Raw genomic sequence first — 22681 nt, forward strand, 5'->3', positions numbered from 1 at the left:
GATTTGAATGAATAAGGAACACTACTGGGAAGCTACAGAACGACATTTGATACCTCCCACCCCTCCCACCCTTGAAGTACTTACATCCCACAGCTTTTCCTGTGCATCACAACATTTTTCCAGGGAAAAAGCCATCAGGCAGCCGCAGGCTCCTCAGAAATGGAAATGGATGTATTGTTTTGTTGTTTCAATCAATATATTTGATTTTGTTAAAAAGTACAGCCAAGTTTATCTCCCAAATTACCCTCACTGATTTGATGTGTCTTTCAGTGGACCATTACAGGCTCTTAAACCTCCATGTAACTGCCCCTCCCTGAAACAGGACTGTGACCATGAATTTAGACAAATGGAAGAAGACAGAGGTACTGCAGACAGACAGAGAGGAACAACAGGAGACTGCGCACGATTTCTTTTAAATAGCGTTTATATGAACGAAAGGGGTTCTATCATGTCTATAACCAGAAGATGTCACAACTCCTGGGCTTGTGAAACCCTTCCATAGCCACAAAAAAAGTGCACGATCATCAATTTCAGAACCTTGTTCCTGAAGAGCTGTTGTTTCAATAATTCAAAGTGTGAGTGTGTGTGTGCAGCATTGGAGTGGTTTCCTGAGGTGAAAGTGTTTGGCCCTCAGGAATGCTCAGAATGGATGCCTGCCATTCCTTCTGCCAGCCGACCGGAGCCTCGCAGCTGTTACTAACCCCACACACACACACACACACACACACACACACACACACACACACACATTCACTTTGCTAACAAAAATGTAGGCTGGTGCCAGTTGCCATCGTAACGTGACCAGAGCAAAACACAACATCGGATATGATGGGTTTGGGCGTGTACTGCACAGAGAAATGGTATCACACTACTGCACTAACCAGGGATCAACTTGTCAGTGTTAAAACAGCTCTGTTAGACACCACAGACGCAGAACTCATGTTCAGATTGAGGCGGTGGAGCCTTGAGATCAGAGAAGCAGCCTTGTGATCCCTGAACCAGTTGGCGAATCAAACCAAAGGAGATGAATGAGTGCAGCTCTTTCTTTCCTGAATAAACCACCACTGAAGTGCCCCTGAGCCTGGCATGTGACTTTTTAATGCATGTTATAGTCAGACCGTGAAAGAAGTGTGCACAGACAACACTTCTCTCTCAGAAAAATACTTGACAGAAAGAATACAGTTCTTAACACCAAATATTAAAGTGTAACCGAATAAAATTATCTCAATTTTGAAACTAGACCTGAGATGCTACTACTGTAATATAATGTATGTGATGTCCCTCTGTATCTAGAATGCTTTAATCATGATACACAACAGTGACTGTGTTTTTTTTAGAGTTGCAAACAGTCTTGTTTTTTTTACTACCAGCATGGCTACAGGGATGCAAATATCGGTTGGTTGGTTGGTACACCGCTATGATCAAGACAGAAAGATCTCATCAGCTATTTGTTGGATTACCATGACATTTTGTACAGATGTGATCCTTAGAGAATGAAGCCTGTTGACTAATGATCCCTTAACTTTTCATCTAGTGTCACCATGAGGTTGGCATTAATAGTGAAATGTCTCTAAAATTATCCGATTAATTCCCCTGAAATCTGGAAGACATTCATGTCCCCATCAGGAAGAACTGTAATAACTTTGGTGATACTTCAACTTTTCTAGTACCTTCATTAGGTCAAAATGTTAGCATGCCAACATACCGAACTAAGATGGTGAACGGGGCAAATATCAGCTGCGTTCAAATGGAACTCAGAACTCGTAATTTTGACATGGAATGTCATGTACACAACGTTGTGAACTCAGAGCTTTCGGGAAACGTTGAGTTCTGATGTTAATATTACAAAAATGGGGGCATTCATATGGACTCTTCTCGTAAACACGACCCCATTTGAAGGCACCACTTATACCTATTAAGTGTCACCATGTTAGCGTAGCCATTGCGAGATTGTTAGAATGCTGACATTAGCATTTAGCTTCAAGCAACAGCAACAGTCCCGCAATCCTGCAAGCATGACTATAGTACTTTACTTCAACTTTAACCAAATCACATACAGAAATGTGTACAGTCAGACAATTGAACCTGAAGATTTGAAAATCTTGGTAGAGAGTACAAAGGCGAAAGTTAAAGTTATTACCCAAATTGTACATTATGCAACATGCAACATAGTTTATAGACCAACTACCTAGCCCAGTTATGACTTACTTTACTAATAATAGTTTTGCATGCACACTCTTCCTGTACAATGAGGGATTATTAATGTCATGTCAGGTGTGCTTATTCCAGTTTACCTCCATATTGACTTGATTACAATCTTTCTGCTTGTTTCTTGTCACACTTTGCCTAGGTAAGCTCATGTTTCTATATCTCAGTTACTACTTTGGTTAGTATATTGTTTTTGTAATCTATAGAAATAGCCCAGCAATAAGCTTATTTCATTAGTGATCTCTTGGTACCACTGTACCAAAACACCACAGCAACAAGCGTTTGCATCTTATAAGCCACTGAACTGGATTCAACATTGTTAACTGAGATTAACTGATTGAAACTGATACATTTATTCATAGCCAGTTTATTTTCTATTGTGGCTTTCTGGCTGAAAAAAGAGCTCGAAGTCAAAAGCTAAGTCAACATTTCCTTTTGTTAAGTTCAGAATCTTGTTTCACATGAGTTTGCAGAGGCAGAAAATGTTACCAGAGAGGAGGGATCACACTACATCCTGCAGGATTTGTAGTGTCACTGTCCTGCATGCTCACTTTGTGCGCGAGCCTTGTAGGACAGAAAACAATATACCCACAGTACATCCTGTCGTTTCTTATCTTTCCATCTGTCCATCACTGTCCCTCATCTTGTCCCTCCTGTTTCCTCTCTTCGTCTTCTCTCCGCCCTCAGCCCTCTCTCCCTTGTTGAGCCCTCTCCTCTGCGCCTCTCCCTCTCTGTCTACTTCCGCTGATGCTTATCACGCTCCATCCGTGTGTGTGTGTGTGTGTGCAGAACATGGGCCTCTGCGTGTCAAAAACCCTGTATCCTGTTTATTCAATCAAAGCACGGCCCTGGGTGCTGTGTGCCTTGTGATAGCTTTACACACACACACACACACACACACACACACACACACACACACACACACACACACACAGAGAGCTAAACCACAAGAGCAGCTTCAGTGTCTTGTGGTGCCAGTGGGGAACAGCAGCTGGGTGCCACAATGAACAAAGTATACGCAAACAAAATAGTGAAGACAAGCAAAGACTGCTCAGCTAGACTTGGATGCGCGTGCGTGTGTGTGCACGCCATTATTTGTCAGTATGTCATCAGGGTAAAACGAAAATCAGCGTGAAAGGAAAAGTCATCATAACATCTATAATGTTTTGGGAATTTGAGACACCTATCCTGCAAAAAAAGAGCGAGAAAAATCATCTTGGGAGCAAACTGTGTGTTTTTATGAACAGACAGAGCGTTGGGGGTGGCCTGGTTCTTATAGCTCCTGACAACTTGATTTCAAGTTCTTCTCTGTAACACTAAATATGGTATGATAGGTTTCATTAAATATGCAACATTTAACATTAGGTTTAGTTTAGAAATACAGCCTTAAAATGTGTCTATCAATGGTCCAGACTCAAAAACTGTCATTTGCTTAATGTGGACTGTGTGGGTGTGTTTGGTCAGGTTTGATTGACAGTGACAACACCAAGAGTACCACAACTGTCACTAGCCTTGAAACTGTGGGACTGTAAATAAAGATGGACAACACCTCTCCACTTCTACCCACTGTACAAAAATGAAGCCAAAATATTCTGGATATGAGCACTGCCATCTTGCGCTGCTGATGTCACTGGGAGCCAGAGTCTGTGCAGCAGTGCTCAGGGTGGCCACAGTATCGATGTCCCACCTATACACCTGGCCGACTCAATTCTGAGCCAGGGTCAGCTGTCAATCATGACATGAAACCCGCTTTTATAGCATCAAATAACTAATTAAAACCAAATAAATAAAAATCAAAACTTGGACTTATTGAAAAATGTATTTGTACTTTGATTTTTTTAGCTTGGCCCATGTCCCGCATGCTACCATCGAGGGATACGGTTAATGACCTATACTGCAGCCAGCCACCAGGGGGCAATCGAGATGTTTTGACTTCACTTTCAGGGAGCTGTCACGTTGTCTGTCTTTATATATGTCAGTGTGAGAAACACAGAGAATCACGACCGCTCATGAAGCTGATTGAGCAGAAATCTTAGTAAAGTCTTTAAAGTGAAAACGATTCTATTTCAAGGGACATAAGACTTCTAAATGACTTACTGACTTGTTAAGCTGGATATTTTCTGCAGTGTTGATTTTATAGTTTGGTGTCAGCTGTCTGTCTGGCACAACGTCTGCAGGGTGTCGTTGAAACTGTCTGGAGAGGCCGTTTGATGTGTTCTGGCTTGTTTTAAGGCCTCAACACTGGAGCTTGAATCTCATCCAGACACATTTCATTGTTACCTCTGCCAGCGAAGTTCAATGGCAGGCATGTTTGTACTATTTGTCTGTTTATTAACTGGGTGACAGATCTGGCTGTAATATGGTGTTGGGACAACCCTTCATCACGTGATTTCATGTTATTGAATGATTTTCTCTTAAAGCTGGCAAAGAGCTGTGGGAAAGCCCAACGTGTGGGACTTGTTGACCGTTTTAGTGGGAAGACCAAACCTGAAAGACATCAACTGTGGCAATTTCAGATGGCAGTTTTAGAGATGGCAGCCAACACTAGAGTGTCTAGTGAAAGGTGAAACCACCTTTTGTGCTGTTATTGGTGGCCCAAGAAACCAAATGCCTTTTTTGGATTGTCGTGAATCTTGTTTTTCCCCTCTACAGTAGCAAAAGATGACAATATTGGTTAGTTGGTTTGTATAATATTGCATTTTGACACAGTCCATGCCCCGTGTGAATTAGCTGTCACCTTCAATGAGCAGCTGACAACCCTGAAACTGATAACAGATCTGTGATCAGACCTGGTTCATGTCAAGCACACATTCCACCAATCACACTCCTCTCTCAGGGGAACTTGATCCATATATCCCAACACACAAATCACAAATAAGTCATTAAAATGGGACTTTTCAAGTAAACATATGCATATTTCTGTCATACTGGCAACGGATTTGACACATTAGAAATATCCTCTGCCACACACGAGGTGATGCATTTTATTCCAGCAGTAGCAATGCATATTTGTTGGAATGAACAGATGTTAGCATGAGCAATGATGTGGTGGAATCTACGATTAAAAGAGCACCACAGAAACAAAATCCATAGAAGAAAGGAATACTGTTTCATTGCGTGACCTCTAAGAAGCTCAGCTTACAAACATGATGGCAGTAAGACTTGAGATAAACTTGAAATGTAGATCTTGCAGATGGCAACTTGTGGTGGATTATTGTGAACAAAGCAGCCAGTGGTGAATCTTATTACTGCTCTCTTTGGCTCAGAGACAGGGAAAAAAGAGACAAATAACTGACATACGTCCTTATACAGCACGTCTACGAGCTACAAGAGCAGCCCTGAGTGTCCCTAAATAACCCCTGAAGGAATGTGATTGTTTCCTTCAGATCACAGACAGTGATGACAAGAGAAATATGCATTTTCAGCAAAATAATCTTTTCAGCGTCTGTGCCATTTTAGGTTTGGAATAGAATATGGTTTGCGTTATTATGCCTTGTTTCAACAACAATGGAAAAAACATCTGCATCATCTTTTAAAGTAATGCTTTTTTGTGGGCTAACTTCTTGCAAGGCGCCGTATGAGGTCTCGGTGGAGACCAAATCACCAGGCCTAACAGTGTTGGTGCCATTGTTTTAGCCACTCAGCAACACAGGAACAAAGACTAAAGCATGTTTGAATGTTTGACTAGTTTGTATGTGAAACTTTGCAAAAACAATCAGAGACGTAGCAGAGGATAAATCCACGGCAACCCAGTTTATCATGTTATTAGACTGACATAAAATCATATTCATACCCTGATGTAACACAGCACTGGGAGCAGTCAATATGAGAACAAGACTACTGTAGTGAAGTACTTCTGAGAGGCTGATCACAACAGTGCTTTAAGCTAAATGCTAACGGCAGCATGCTAACATGCTCACAATGACGATGCTGAAATGCTGATGTTTTGCAGGTGTTTACTGGATTCAGCATCTTGGTTTACGGTGTAAGCATGCTAAGATTTGCTAATTAGCATTTATGAACTGCTGAAGTATGGAACAAAGTAAAATTTCAACCCGACGATGACGAAAGATAAAGTTACAGCAAGGGATGACCAAAGTCATTCCATGTTATCCTGAGTAGACTGTGAATGTCTGAACCAGATATCATGACAATCCATCCAATAGCTGTCGAGATATTTCACTCAGGACCAAAGCAGTGGACCAACCAACACACCACATCTACACCACTAGAATGACTTAAATAAAATCTTCTCTCACAGCATATGTAACTATGTACAGTATGTATAATACATTTTCCATAATTTTCATTGGGTAAGAGTTTATACATTAAATAGCCAGACAGGAATGTCTTTTGGATAATTTACTAAATCTTGTAATTCCAATGTTGCAAAAAGCGATTCTCCATTGCCAACAATGCTTTAATACAGTCCTAGGATATTAAAGCGAGAGATGACTAATATTTTTTATTATAAACAGTAAACAAAAGGATGGATGACAAATGTATATGATCTCATGATGTGTGTTACATGCTACTTAGGTATTTTAAAGTAACCAGAAGAAATTTTGAAATGTTTTGAAATGTGTGTTTTTGGTTGTACTGGAGGTTGCATTTTATTCTGTTACTTCGATGGTACAGTTTGCTGTTTATGCATATAAAGGTGGAAAGTTTTCATTCAGGCAAAAGCAGCAGAGATTCTTGCCTATAGCAACTTAAATACATGCAGTATTGAAGTCGTTATTCCTTTACATACCTCGGCTTTGTTCTGCTCTGTATCCGCAGGATCTTGTGGTTGTGTGTTGGTGTGTGTCTCCTCCATGCTGACCAGCTTCAGTTTGAGGTATGAAACTTCGTCCATCAGATCCAGCTTCTGAGTCTCCAGAGAGGTCCTGCTCATCAGCTCCTGGCGGACAAAAAAAACACAGACACCGTAAGTTAGATGCGTGGAAAACCACACATGAACAGCTTTTACAGACCACACCTATAGAAAATATCAAAGACACACACAGATACTGGAGATCGACGCAGTGAGAGGTCAGCATGCTACTTCACTTGGTACAATGTTCTTCCCACACTAAACAGAGCAGGCTAGGCTGGGGGCCCAGACCCCACGAAGCTAAATATACACACTCACACACACAGGCAAGCTAGGGTCTCTATTAATATATCTCTGTGCTTCTTTGGTATGGGACAGAGAAAAAAAAGTGTGTCTAATAGAGAGAGAGAGAGAGAGAGAGAGAGAGAGAGAGAGAGAGTATGCTGGCCACTGAACATGAAGTGTGTTTTTTTTTCTGACTCACACAAAACACACAACTATTTGCCAACTCTCAGTGTGTCCGCTGTTTTCATTTCCTCATCTAAACTGCTTCTAATCCCACTTCCTCTTCTCTAAACTCAAACCTAAACTGCCTTGGATTGTTGGATTGTTAAAGCCTCTGACATCCATATTCTTACACTATTCTTCTTGACATAGGGTTGAGGAAAATGGAAAAGGCAATGAGCTCGCAAACTGTTTGCCAGCTAATTTGATAAACCTCGAGAAAATGTGGAATTTATGAGTCATTAACGTAATTACTGATTACGACTGTGTAAAGGGGAGTAACTTTACACAGCCTACGCTACTCCTGTAATTTTTAGATGTTTTTGGAGACAGACTAGAACCAAAATGAGTTTAAGATTTCCCTTCTTCCATCTTGCCTATATGGTTTCTTAACCAAAACTCTAACTATGACAAATGAATGAAAGAAAAAAGAAAAGACTTTTGTTCATTATAGCCAGGATAAAACAAGGATTAAAGGATTATAATCTATGATATAAAAAATTAACAAGATGTTATATGTGACCATGAGACCGGCCCAACCCCGAAGGAAAAGGTATGTGTACGTCTGTCAGAGCCTGAGGCTGGTTGCATATAACCTATGTGTAACCCGTGTGAAACCCGTGCGTAATTCTTCCCTCAAACTTCAGAAACACTTTCCGATCTTCCAATTTTCCCTTGATCCTGCTCAGGTGGATCTCTCAACCACACCGTCTCTCTCCCACACTCCTCAGTCCTCCCCTCGCTTCTGCACAGTGGCTCCTTCCTCTTTCCTCTTTGTTTGCTCTCTTTGCCATCATGCTGCCAACTCTTGCGCTCTGGGTGCACCAGGTCCTTAAAGGTGATGAGGGCTGACTTTCTGATTGGTTTATTGGATGATCAGCCTAAAACACACCCATGAATTAATCATAGCACTTGTGCATAGCTGATAGGTGTATCCTAATGGGCGCCAAGAGCACAGGGGGCAGGACAGGATACCCTTGCACCCCTGGTGCAGGAGAGCAAAGGTGGATTTGGACACGCCTTGAATAAATTAAAACCAATGCACCTTGTGCTTTGAACTTGTACTAAAGATCAGCATAAGATAGTGCTAGTAATAGTAATATTTTGTAAAAGCACTAATAGTCATCCGTATGATATTATTATTGAGGTGTTTGGTCAAAAGTTTGATGATATGATTTTGTATCACACACCCCTAATCTACTGCAATCTACAAAATCATATTCAATAGGATCACATATATTATATATCACGGCATAGCCTTAATCTATCAAGGCATACCGCTCAGCTCTATCGCAAATATCTGTGAAAAAAGTAAGAGAAACCAGTATAACAGTTGTTGAGATAATTCAGTGTGGACCAAACTGGTGAACCACACAACCGACTGACTCACATTACCATACATAAAAGTATGTTTTAACATTCATACATACATACACGTGATTCAAATGATCTACTTTCCTTTTTCTTCTTAAGGGCATGTGGATGCCACATTAAACACATTAAAGACAACTTTCTGTGACCACAGAGGGATACCATAGCCTCCAAACTGAAAGATCACATGGTAAACAACTTGTGTCAACGCCACAGCCACAGACAGACAGTTAAAACCCCATAATCACTCCAGCTCAGCGGCCACACACATACAGGCACACCAAACACACACACACACACACACAGAAAATCTGCTTAGTTATGACAGCTGACTGTCAGTTTGCAATCTAACACCAGTGTCACTTACAGCAGGATAAGCCGCAGTCTTTAGAAGTAATTTATCAGAACTCTGTGGTCGCGGCCCACAGCTCAGCTGCCTGACATTTGCTTTCCTTCAATTATGAGGAGCACCATGTGACAAATTATCGTCCTCTCGACAGCATTTATAGACCTCTTTAAAGAGGCTGCACTCAGGCACAGTTACACAGCAGAACGCAGATCTGGACTTAGACTTCTTCATATCTGAAGAATGTCATTCCAAAATCAAATATCCACACTTGAAAGATACAGTCTCCATGATAAGTATTATTCAGTGACATGCATACCCTGTTTACACCTGGCATTAACATGCTATCTGTTTCAGGATACGTTATCAGGACAGAGATGTAGTTTGATGATGGTGTGAAGACATGTGGGATCATGGGAGTTGTTGTGTTCAGTGTTAAACAACCACCATTGCTGATGAAAATCTATCTGAGGTGATTCAGGTAGAAATTATGTTCCTGGACCAGTTAATATTTGAGTTTTTATTTTCTGACTTCTTTCTTCACTCTTTGACATATCCCAGAAGTTATAGCAATGAGCAGCTAGCAAGGAAAACGTACTATTACTGTATTTACCGCTGTTGGAAATGAAAACTGCATTTTCCTGCTAACTGCAAGCCCAGTTAAAGCTACAAACATGAACTTTTATGTTGACATGTTATTGTTATGTACTGTTGGAGTTATAATTAGGGACTGTTGTATCCAACAACTTAGATTTAAGTGTCAGCCGCTACGAAGCTTTTGCATTTATGAATTAAACCCTGATGACAAACAAATAAGATACTGTAAATTTGGTCGATTTTTTTTTTAATGGTCGCAAAGTTGGGCACCATGATGGCTGCATGTCTTGTCAAAACATTTCCAAACAAAACTCTCATAGAAAAATAAACAGAAGCTGAAAATGTTGTTAGTAATGTACCATAAGTTATAGTAAGTGAAGATTAATATATATATATATATATACATATATATTATTTGCCCCTTGGTTTACCAGTGGTTATTAAGTAACAGCAGAGACTAAAGTTAACTGTCAAGTTTAATCTAGGCCTGCAATATCAGAAAATGATTAAAACAGAGTTTTTCCTACATGTCTTTGAATGTCTGGTTCTGTCAGTCTAAAATCCAAAGATATTTAGTTTAATATGATACTAAACAAATTTAAGAAGCTAAAAATACAATTTTCATTCACAATGCATTAAAACTACTTCAATGATTAATTGATTATCAAAATAGTGCAACAGTTTAATTCTTTTTTACCACTTGCCTGAGCGGGCACCGGGCAAGTGCTCGACATGCCCGACATGGTATATTGCTTGCCCTGGGCAAGCGGGCAATCCTTATTGATGAGCCCTGTGTGTGTGACATTTACTCACAGTCCTGAATTGAAATGGCTGGATTGTGGAAATTCTGGAGATACTTAATGCTAATGAGAATTATGTTGACGAATTTTTGTGATTGATGCAGAGTGATTAAAAACATAATGGCCCTTGACTAAAGCCTTGTGTGTGTGCGTGTGTGTGTGTGTGTGTGTGTGTGTGTGTGTGTGTTTGTGTGTGTACGTGTGTTTGTGTGTGTGTTCTGTGAACCAAGTACACAGAATTGTCTCAATACAGTAATTTCAGTGTCTAAATAAAGGCACAGTAGGACATGTAGTCACAGTATGACTACATGTGTGGGTGGATCCCCTTGAGCATGAGAACACTGTGTGCGTATGCGTGTGTGTGTATGTGTGTGTGTGTGTGTGTGTGTGCTGACTAAGGACTATTTCTTATTAGATTAGTTGTGGTTCCCACAGCAAGTAGCAGCCCTGCAGCAGCAGCACTGACACATACTGTTAAATGGCTGCCTTTTTCTTTCCTCTCTTCTCTCACACTCAAACACACACAAACACCACAGAAAGTGACACAGACAGAGGACACCCTGATGCAGACATGTTGTCACTTTTAAAATCCTTCAAACTGGCTTTCTGATTATATATTTAAGAGATCTGAGGAGGAGGGACAGATCTGGGAGATGATAAATACTGAAATAGCCAACACAATGCAAGCACAACAAGCCCAGAAGCCAGACAACCGTTATCTTTCTCCACACTCCACCTTCATCTCTCTCAGCAAACATCTTGTATCACATTAGCTATTTGACCAGTCATTAACTGTGAAACGGGACAGCGTTACACACAGACATGCAGACACACGTACACACATACAAACGCACAGCCATAAACTGGGACAACAGCTGCAGATCAGAGCGGCTAAATCAAATAAAAACTCCAGAGTTATAATCACTAGTCATGAAAGATTATAAGATCAGGTGCAATGGCAGGTTGAAATCTACTGTCATTTTAGATGTTGCATACTGCGAAAATAACTACGGTTGCAACACTTTTGTTAGCTATGATGCAAAGTGCTTCATAACTAACAAACAGAAAATGTTTTCCAACTACAACTGACAGACAGAGAAGAGGAGAAATCCCTACTTTAAAAAAAGGAAAGCCCCTTTTGATTCCTCAAGTGTTTTTTTTCTAAAGCTGTCCTCATTCAGTGCAGACAGCATAAATTAGTGGATTGTAAAAGCAAGCTGGATAAAGATGATAAACGTCACAGCCCTTGTGGGGTATTCGTTTTGGGGCTGTGGCCTTTTTATCCTCGGTCTTGACAACGAAGAGGACAAAGAGCCCGCTGAGGAGTCTAAACAGAGGGTTGATTCTGTGATACACAGAGCTGAGGTCTTTTCATGTCCAGCCTGGCAGAGCTCATGAGTCTGCCGCATTAGTGACGTCAAGCAGAACTGGAACAACTTGAAGACATTCAGTGTTTCACATTATACTGGCAACTAAGGAAAAGTGGGACCTGTAGTCTACAATAGGGTTGATCTGCAGCTTTAAGGTGGTGTTGGCCTGCAACTGATGACAAGACAGACACCTTCAGATCAGTACAGCTCTGTGATGCTGAGCTCTAAATCCATGTTTATCATCTTAGTTGATCATTTTAGCATCCTAACATTTGCTTATTAGTGCTGAACACAACCTGTAGGGCAGGTTTGGAATTTCGCCATTTTGGGGGCAAGGCCACTTTACCTTTGGTGTTGTCAGTGTTTTGAGGGCTCAAAGACCAAATAGCAGGGCGGCAAGGCCATCAAATAAAACAATGATTAGAAGTCCATGGACATAATGTAAAGTATTTAACTTAAGGGTTGAGGATGAATTCATTTTAATCACATTTTTTCCCAATTTGTTGCTAAGTAGAGGGACACTGGAAGTCAGTCAGAGGTCTGTTTATATAATGCTGTCATAACAGATTGTGTGTGATATATTACACAGTTATTAAACAGTTATTATCTTTACTTTCTCAAAATAGTCACTGAATGATAATGAGTCATTTTTACATTATTTCAAGATACTAAATCATTATATTGAGATAAGTCATAAGTTTTAGATAGTAACTCATTATTTAGAGACACTAAGTCATTATTTTGATGAAGTGTTTCATTTCACTTGACTTTCAGGATCTTTTCTACCTCATCATACTGGTAATAATGGGCTTCCACAGGGGGAGACTGTGCATCCAGCAGTGCAATGGAGAGAAGCATATCACAGATCTAGCTGTTTGTCACTGTTAACAGATACTCCAGTCTGCAGTGTAAACCTCAGGACTGTAGAGTGACATCAGGATTCACGATCAAAGAAAGTTTATATCACGTCTACGCTTCTGTCCGTATTTGCACGCTCCCTTTCTCACCTTTTTCCTGAGCGCTCGCTCTCTGCTGCATTAACACTCCTTTTGTGTGCAGCATTTCACTTGATGTCGCCCGATCAGAATCTCAACAAAAGACACTGGTGTCTGAAACATTACTGACAGGAAAGAGGCAGAGAAGAAAATGGGGAAATCAGCTGGGGCAGTGTGGGCGGGGCAACAAGGCCACTGTGGCCGAAGGGTGTATAATTTTTTGAGGGGCATAAGGCCAAACAGAGATTTTATGACAGCTATGGCTGCCATAAAATTCCTGCCCTGGCTGAGGATGCTGGGAATATCATTAGTTTTCCCACATTTCACAGCACTTCAAGAAACAGTTGTTATTTCAGTCCGGACTAAAGTGGTGATGATCATTGGGATTAAAGGTTTCCATTAAGGATTTAACAGCCTCTGCAGCCTCGGAAAGTTCTATGAAACTTGGTTAGGTGTTAAAAACATTGTATTCGTAGCTGGTTCTGCAGATTCATCAGATGCTGTTAGATACACAAAGCTGGCCAGCGGTGTCCTGTTAAAAATATTCTTTTGCTTTGCCCAGGGAAACTCTGGTCAAATGTTATTCTTGCTCATTCCAGTTTGCTGCTGTATCCTAATAAGGAATGCTTTATTTCTTTGTTCTGACTGAAGCAAATCCCTGTCCTCTATTATTACAACTGGACCTTTTCACTTTAGAGCCAATAAAAACTTACTGAACAAAAAAAAAACATAACATTTTAGAACGCCATACAATTTCAAAGCCAGTAGCAGTGCATTAAACTGGCAAAGTATGAAACAACTGTGGCAGCAAAACAGTCCGCAGTCCTTTATCTAAAAGGTCACCTTCAACCTCAGTTTGTGTTAAGAGTAAACTTTGTCTAATCTTGTAGCAACTAAAGAAACACAGTTTAATGATGATGAGTCACAGGAAGTCAGCAGTATAAAGTTAAATTGGAATGCTCTGAATGAAACACTGTGCCACTCCTTTATTTATTCATTCACAGTACCACTTTACTGCTACTTGTGTTCAACCACTCCTCTATGTGTACGTCCAGTTTGATTAAAAACAATCCCACAAATGCCATTACTTTAGATCAGTGGCCTTCAAATAAGAAAACATAATTATTTCAATTGAGATCAATATGCCACCTTAATAATTATTACCTGTGATTCATTTGCCTCATTTTCATCTTCAGTTAAAGTATAACTTGGGAACATTTGACATATTACTATTACTATTACTATTACTTCTATATATAAACTTAACAATCACTAGCAGGACTTTCACTGTACTAGAGCCTGATGGGCAAACACACTCTTATCTCTTCTAGGGGTATCGCGAGTCTCCAAATTCATGTTTTGATTTGATGACATTTTTGATTCAAACATATCTTTTTAGCACTGACAGCCACACCACTGTTAGACTACAGGGTCTTCATTTGTAAAGATCAACAGGTAATTGACAACTGTCATTTACATTTTCAAATTATTTAAAAAGATAGAGAAGTACAGCTGCAGGCTACTGCTATGCTATGCTGTTTTGTCTCTGGTGTATTTCTTGTGTTGGATGTGCACAAATAAGAGGAGAAGTCGATCCTGCTTTTAATTGACTTTTGATTTAGAATTGAGAGCCACCCCCAAAAGCAATCAACCTAAGAGAAACACTAAACACCAAACAATCTTACATGTGGAGAACAAAATTTGTACTGCAGGACATCTCTGCAGTATTTCATTATATTGCTGTTTTGTCACCACAGTTTACCTTTATGAAAAGAAACTGCAGCGTCCAAGATTTGGATATTGGACTGCAATGTCAATAAATTGTGCAGCCCTAAAATATATGTAATAAAAAATGGTTTTACAAATGCTTCATGAGGAGGAAAATTCAACAGACCTGAAGAATATATACAGTGTGTTTTGGTGAACAACATTTCTCAGGGCACAGTTAATCAGAGAACATGAAGCCAGTGAGCCACAATAAAAATCCCTTCCCACACATAATTGAGTAACAGGAGCACTAATTATTTGCCACCTGGAGGCTTGTAAACTATCTCTCACACATTTGATTAAACAGGACCTTTAACATTTTGCAATTATTTTCAGTTTACACCCTTGTGTCACAGATATTACTCTGCTACATTTTTTTTTTTACACGTCTGTGTGTGTGTGTGTTTATGTGCACTACCTGTTGTAGCATCTCCTCCGTGGAGGCCAGTTTCTGACGGTGTTCCTCCAGAGAGTTTTCCAGGTCTCTGATCTTCTCCCCCTGCGCCTCCACCTGGTCAGTCAGAACGCTCACCTAATGGGTGACACATTCAGTGAGTATTAGTACACATAATAAAACACAGAACTGCACTGATCAGATGCAGAAAAAGAAGGACACTGATGTTGTTGCAGACGGACACTTACAAATTTGCAAACAGAGAGACATGGAAACACACACACAAAGGAGTTGCATATACATATACTGTATATACACTGGGGCTGTTCTTATTGTGACATCTAAAGAAAATTTAAATACGTAAATAAATAAATAATGCTCAGTCAATATTCTGTAATTCTGAGGGAGTCTGTAACCACAACTTCATAAAAGCATACAAAAGGTGCAAGGGCAGGGGATGATGGGGGAGGGAGACAAAGCGACAATGGAAAGAAATGAGTGGTGTAGAAAAGGTGCTGTATTATTTACATGATATCAATATTGCTTTTTTCAAATATCATGGTTATTGTCAATGCTGATACATCGTGACACCCCTAATATACACACACAAAAACTCCACATGTAGCGGCAATGATGTACTGTTAGCAAACGCCAAATTTCACACACACACACAAGGACACAAATACAAATTTATCTTCATTCTCACATGACCATGTCTCTTTCTCTTCCTTCACTCCACACACAAACACACATTCATCCTGGCATACTTCACCTCCAAACACCCCACATTTACTCAGCAGTCTGTCACTCAGGAATGCGTTGCACATTTACAATAATCTCCCTGACAACACACTCACCTCCTGCCAAACATCACACACACACACACACACACCACGTACTACAATTCTCCTGTTCTCCTAAACTATGCCAAATCCCTCTGACAGCAGCTGATTCTCTGTCACTTCAGCTTCCATGATTTTTACCCCTGCAGCCACGTTCTGTCTCACAGCGCTTTGGCAATAAAGAATCTCCTGCAAACTTTTTGGCTCAACATGTTACAAAATCCAGATTACAAAGAAAAAACAATGGCACGCGAGGACACGGTGAATGATCCGGTTGCCTGCGTTACCTTGCAATGAGCAGGTGAACCATGAACAGCTGAGTAAATGAATGAGTGTGTGAATGAGTTACATCTAAGATCCCTGTGTGTCTTTAGCACCTAAAACATGTATTTCCCTAATTCCTGACAAATGTATCTATCTGTTATTTAAGTGTACAACATAAGACAGCAATTTAAAGATAAGGCTACAATATGACTACATAAACTCTTACCTCCTCTGTGCTCCACTGCTGAGCTACACACACAAATGTGGGTGAAAGTTCCCTACAGGGAAGTTAGCTACTAAACACAGAGTGTGTATGTGCTAACACAGACAAACTGAAGCAACACCTGAAGGGCAGGCAGTTGAAGAGAAAGTAAAGGAAAGAACCTGGAAGGGGACAACCTGTCAACAGCCAGTTAAATCTCCTGTCGGGAAAAATAAGACCCAGTCACCTTCCATATGAACCAATCACAGCCCGTCTCAGACGAGGAATGTGTAACAAGTAGGCGTGTGTGTGTGAGTGGTGGTGGTGCTGAGAAATGAGATATGAACTTTATGACAACTTTATGAACATGAGTCGTCTAGGAAGGGTGGTGGACTTTAACATTTAAAGAGGATCCACTCACACAACCTGACCCGAAGTATAAAACAAACGTGCACACACACAAGTGAAGAGAGCCTGAGGAGAAGTTTAAAAAGTGGGATTTAAGTGAAAGGAATGTAAAGGCAGATTGTGAAGATTGCAGCTGTATGAACCAGCTATTAAAGTGATCTAACAACACAGAGAGCCTGCTGACATCATATAGTGCAGAGATATATAATCTTCTGCTTCTTCACTGCAGCGCCGATGTTGGTGGTTACTGTGAAAGTCATCAGTAAACACAGGCTCAGACGGTTTGAAGTTGTCCGGGCACGTTTTGTTTTGAAATAACATGAAATATCTAAAGTACGAGGATTACAGACTAGAAACTAAGCTGTTTTTCCTGTGTGGCACCAATCCCTCCAGACAAATCCCTGGCTCATTTATTCATACTATGGATTCAAATAATTATGTCAAAATAAACACAACCAAACTGCAATTACAAAAGTGAAAAAAAACTGAATCTAGTCCAACCGAATCTAATGCAGAAAGTTTCTGGCATTTTTTGCCTTTATTTTGAAAGATTACAGCAGAGACTGACAAGAAATGCAGGTTCCTCATTGGAATCAAACAAGGGACCTTTTTTGATTTCATTGTGTGCATTTCAGACTATGAGGCCACAAGGAAAACTTTTTCCTCTTATAGCAACTGATGAGCTTTAAGGTATGTGTGTAGAATTCAGGAGGATACTGTCAAACACAGAATATAATATCCATATAAATGTTTTCATTAGTGTTTGATCACCTCAAAATAAGAGTTGATCTGATGTTGTTACCTTAGAACAAGCCATTTTAATCTGCAAAGTCTGCCATGTTATCTTGTTTTCCTCCATACTGGCCCTTTAAAGTTGAGTGAAACTAACTATGGACATGAACAGTCTCAAAACAAACTGATGTAACTTACAGGTTGTGCAGTCAGTCTCTAAATTGTTAAGAGGGCAAACACACACACACACACACACACACACACAAACACGCATACACGCATACACACACACACACACACACACACACACACACACAGACACACAGACACAGAGTTCTGACCTGTAGCACCAGAGACTCCTTGTCTCCCTCTAGGCGGAGCAGCCGTTCTTGGTAGGTTTCATTGTTGGCTGGAGAACACAAGTTCACCTGGATAAAGACACAGACAAACAAAAATGAAGTAAAACAACAACAAAAGTAAGGATCACTATATCAGTACCAAAAATACGATATATTATGTATAATGCATACACGGAGGAGTAGCTAATGAGATGAGTTAGCTTGATTTAAAACAACAGTTCTAGTTCAGACGTGAACTAAACCAATAACTGCAACAAATGGAAATATAGTTATGCTTGATACTGATGGCTTCGCTATTACGATGTGCCCTGGATTAGCCAAGTAGCATGCTAAGTCAAAACAGGGAGTCAAAAGTCAAAATCCCACGGTTATAAAAGAGTGGGACAAAGCCTTTGAGCCATGTTAGGACTCTGAACCAGAAAGGTGGAGGCCAAAGCTTTGCCAGCAGCAGCAGCAGTGGGAGGTGTGGCAGCGTCGGTGTAGCAGGCATTAGTAAGGAGGGAGTCATATTAAAAATGCCCACCTTGTGGTGAGAACGGGCTCTGACTGGTGTGTGACTGGTCAGACATGGTAATTCAATCAGGTGGCTGTAAGCTGATAACCGCTGGGGTGTTTGACTTCCAGCATGAACTAACATGATGCTTCATTTAATCTAAACTTTGGTCAGAGCGACAGGTCGTTTAGCCAAAACCTGCAAAAGTAAATACTTAGTCGCAGCTGGGAGTAAAATGAAAATAAAGCAGTATGACTGAGCTTAAATGATGTTGTCAGTACAGTTTCCAAAAGGGTCAGATTATCCTGTCTTTGAATGTCTGTGTCCAGGGCGGCTGCATCCTTGATTCCTCAGCCTGAGAGGGAAACAAGAATCAATTGAACCCCTTGACTACACACAGATCATCTTGTCTAATGATGTGACTTCTAAAACTAATGGACTATACCACTGGTGATTTAGGTGTGTTACATTAAAGGGCAAAAATCATACACAGGCTCCTATGGAGTATTTTATCATTGCAATTAATTCAGATCTGTTTTCTCATCAACATTGTGATTCTGTCTATCAGTGTTAAAAAAGGAGCCACATTAAATCACATTACATCTTAAAAAATAGAATACTGGTTGTAAAATATGAAAATATGAAAACTTCCAATGGGTGATGTCTGCTTCACGTACAGAAGTGGTCTGAGTTAAACTGCTGACAGAGCTGCTGATGTTCAAGTACAGAGTCTTCACAAAGCACATGATGAAAAGTTAGGAAGAAAACATCATCTGACTTAACTAACTCCCACTTATCCAGAAGCACAGGATATAATGGCAACATTTTTCCTGAAGTATGTGTTATGATTTTCACAAGACCACACTATTAACATCTCTGACATATCTGAAATAAACAGATATGGTTATTTTTTTAGCAGCCACATTGCCAAGTGCTGTCTCAGGCTCTGTCTAGAAATAGAAATGCTTCGTAATATGTATTTACACAAACACTGTGACAGATCTTTCCTTCTGGTCAGTAGCTCTTCTTGTGGTCCTTAGCTATTAAGGTTACGGCAGAATTATGTGTTCCGCAACTCAGGAAGTAAAAGTGAAAATCAAGCAGAACTATTTTTAAATGATGTGGGGCTTAAATGATGTAGTTTGTACAGTTTCCATTTCTCTCTAAAGAGTCAGATTATCCTGTCTTTGAGTGTCCGTGTCCAGGGCTGCTGACTCCTTGACTCTTCAGCCTGCTGCGGCTGTTAACAGGGAAACTGAGAAGGAGGAAAACATTATTATCCAGCTATGAAACTTGGACATAATAAGATGATGGTGTCTGCATCTGTCTGCGTCAGAGCAGAGGAAAAGGCTTAACAGTCCCTCCACATGCCATATGCTCATAAATCCTCAGCTTCATTATCAAGATTTATTATAATTTAGGGATGGGCACAATTAGATAACTAGTCGATTGAACATTGCTGCCCTTGCTAGTTGGCACCAAAAATATTAGCGGGTTAAAATAATTATTAATGTACAACGCCGGGTAATTCTTGCATCTACGATGTTACGCAGCCACCCGCCACTAGCCAGGCCTGGATGCTAACACCCAGATGTAAACCAGAGAGGCAGAAAGTGGGACAGATGACATCTCATAAAACCACTGTGGTTTGGAAGTATTCTAATCTAGAAATTTAAATAAGGCTGTACGCAGGCTGTGTTAGAATAAACTGGCATGTAGCCTGTTGACCAGAGCGATGTGTAACCACCTTCAGCACAGCATATAGACGTTAACCTGCAAGGAGAACAGGCTGCTGCTGCTGACACTGCTAAGGTTAGCCACACCCAGCAAACCAACACTGTTTGAGTGTTTTCTTACTTTTAGACTAGTTGATTAAAGTTCTGTTGAGTCGACAGGGAGATTAGTATATGTAGACTTCAAACAAACATGATGTTGTAGCTCTACCGAACAACATGCTAGAATACAAATATTTAGGACTGGTGGTGGCTGCCCATTTGCTTTAAGAATGTTCTGTGGTAGTGCCATCACATCAAACTGTATCATAGGGTTTTTTCCCCTACATGTTATAAGAACAACCGAGAAGTAGCTGTTAAATGCAGCACGCGACACATTTTTTATCACCAGTGAATTATTATCACAACACAAGTTGAGGCATTAGATCTGTAATATTCACTGGCTACACTGGATGAGGGTGAGAATTGGCTGAAAGATTTGCTGTACTGTCTTAATGCACGAAACAATAAAGTTTTTTACACATACATCAATTATTATTATTAGACTTAAAATCATCCCCAACTTTAATATTACAAAGCACAGGTGGTATATTATTGTATTTTAATAATATCTAAGCACAGTCTCAGACTTACAATGAATAATCTAAAATAAATTTAAGATGCATTAATCAATATTTTCATATTAACAATGGAATATGGACTAGTATGTATATTCTGAAAGCTGTTCATTGTGAGAAACCCACAGAGAGTCATTGTCCAACTCTGCAGTTCAGCTCAGCTCTACAAATTGTTTTAGCTCACTTGTTTTATGGCCCACAACTTTATTGTTTTGGTTCTCTGTTTCGCTCTCAGCAACCTCGTTTCCAGCAGCAGCAGGCAGCTGTTCGATTAACTCCCTATACGCTACTTGTTCAACACCAAAACACCAAACAGACAAAGTTAGAGATTAGCTGGTGAACACAGTGGGGGCATTTAGCAGCAAAAGAGCCAGATATTTCCCTCAGGAGACCGGTGGTGACCAAAACAGAGCCGAAAGAGGAGCGAATATCAAGGTTATATCCATCAGGTGGCCATAAACACAACTCCAAATGAATGCTAATGTTGCTCTGTGTCCACTGGGTGTATAATTAAGCAACTGTTTGCTAATAAGTTAGCTATATTGACTTTTTATGGTGATAATGTCAATGTTGTGTTTACAGGTTGTTCCTGTTAACCGCAAGAGGCAAAAAACACTGGTAGAATTTTAAGAAATAATAGTATTAAAACAGTTAAGCTGGTGTGAAATAGTAGCTACCATTAGCCTCAACCATTAGCTGTTTATAGTATCAATACTAGAATGTGATACAAATTCATTTGTATCTACAGTCCACCACACAGCTGTCTACACTACGGACAAATCGCACTGCTTAAAATAGCTCAACAGTCTGGTAAAGGGTAAAAAACAGCCTGGAAGCTAAAATATGTGCTCAGTGTAGGCCTAGATGTAAAGAGGCTCCTCCTGCTATCATGACGATGACCTAGTTTTGAAGAGGAGGATGTAAACATCTGCATTTAAGGCTTTTAGCTGCAACTCTGACCTGCTGTGACGCACAGAACAAGAAACTGCAGGATGAGCTATAAGTTTAGACCACTAACAGGGCTGACCAATATTAAGTGTGCGATCGTGAGCATCCTAGTAACATTTTCATGGACAGATTACATTTAAAAGAAGATGCAGAGAGCCTCAATGAGAAAATTACAACTTCAGTTTGTTAGCTCTCTGTTGGCCATACATCTCTATTGACTGTCTCATAAGGACACAGACAAAAGACCCTAAAATCAGCATGTAATCCTTGATGATCTGTCTGCAGCTGAGGTCAGCCGGTTCAGAGGATGTATACAGACTGAGCCACCTGACACTGACCATATGGACATAATAAACCTATTAGCGTACTGTAAACTAAACACAGAGGCAACGAAGCAGAGGGTGGAAAAGAGAAAAGTGTGAGATCATAAGACTTTACGCTTTACTACAACCATGTTTGGATTAACTGCAACAAAAGGTATCAAAAACAGCATTGTGGAAAGAGCTTGTGCCTGAAAGTTTGCAGTTCTGTAACAGAATGACTTTTGGTTGGTCACTCCTGAGGGAGAAGTCAGGAAGTACGTGATATATGCTGTAATCACAGATATTCCCATCAGACTGCGGCAAAGCAGGGCCATTCCAGGGAGGTGACACAGCACTTGAAAGTGCTGATAAAAACAGCCAGGCCAGTCCAGTTCAATCTGTCTGTCATCACCTGGTGGACTGCGGACAGTTCGGTTCCTCATGTTACCACTTTTATAAGACTGATGGAAATGCAATTAGAGTTTAACAACATTTAGCTCATTTTTTAGTCAACAAGTACACTTATAGCAGACCATATATTAAAGGGATAGTTCTGATTATTTGATACAGGGTTGTATGAGGTACTTATTCTTTGTGTATTAGCTACAGTAGA

At 40.2% G+C, this 22681-nt stretch overlaps 1 protein-coding gene across 1 annotated transcript in view; it reads right to left on the reverse strand.

Moving 5' to 3' along the window:
* ppfibp2b (PPFIA binding protein 2b) overlaps positions 1–22681 on the reverse strand; it is a 93752-nt gene that overhangs the window by 32211 nt on the left and 38860 nt on the right. Inside the window, exons 4-6 of the mRNA XM_084733284.1 lie at positions 17958–18044; positions 15193–15306; positions 6962–7111 (exon numbers count right to left, since the gene is read on the reverse strand). Of these exons, the coding sequence (XP_084589410.1) occupies positions 6962–7111; positions 15193–15306; positions 17958–18044 (351 nt within the window). The remainder of the gene's footprint in view (positions 1–6961; positions 7112–15192; positions 15307–17957; positions 18045–22681) is intronic.

The sequence above is a fragment of the Lutjanus erythropterus genome, chromosome 13 (genome assembly GCF_056507025.1).
Source record: "Lutjanus erythropterus isolate fLutEry1 chromosome 13, fLutEry1.hap2, whole genome shotgun sequence".
NCBI lineage: Eukaryota > Metazoa > Chordata > Actinopteri > Lutjaniformes > Lutjanidae > Lutjanus > Lutjanus erythropterus.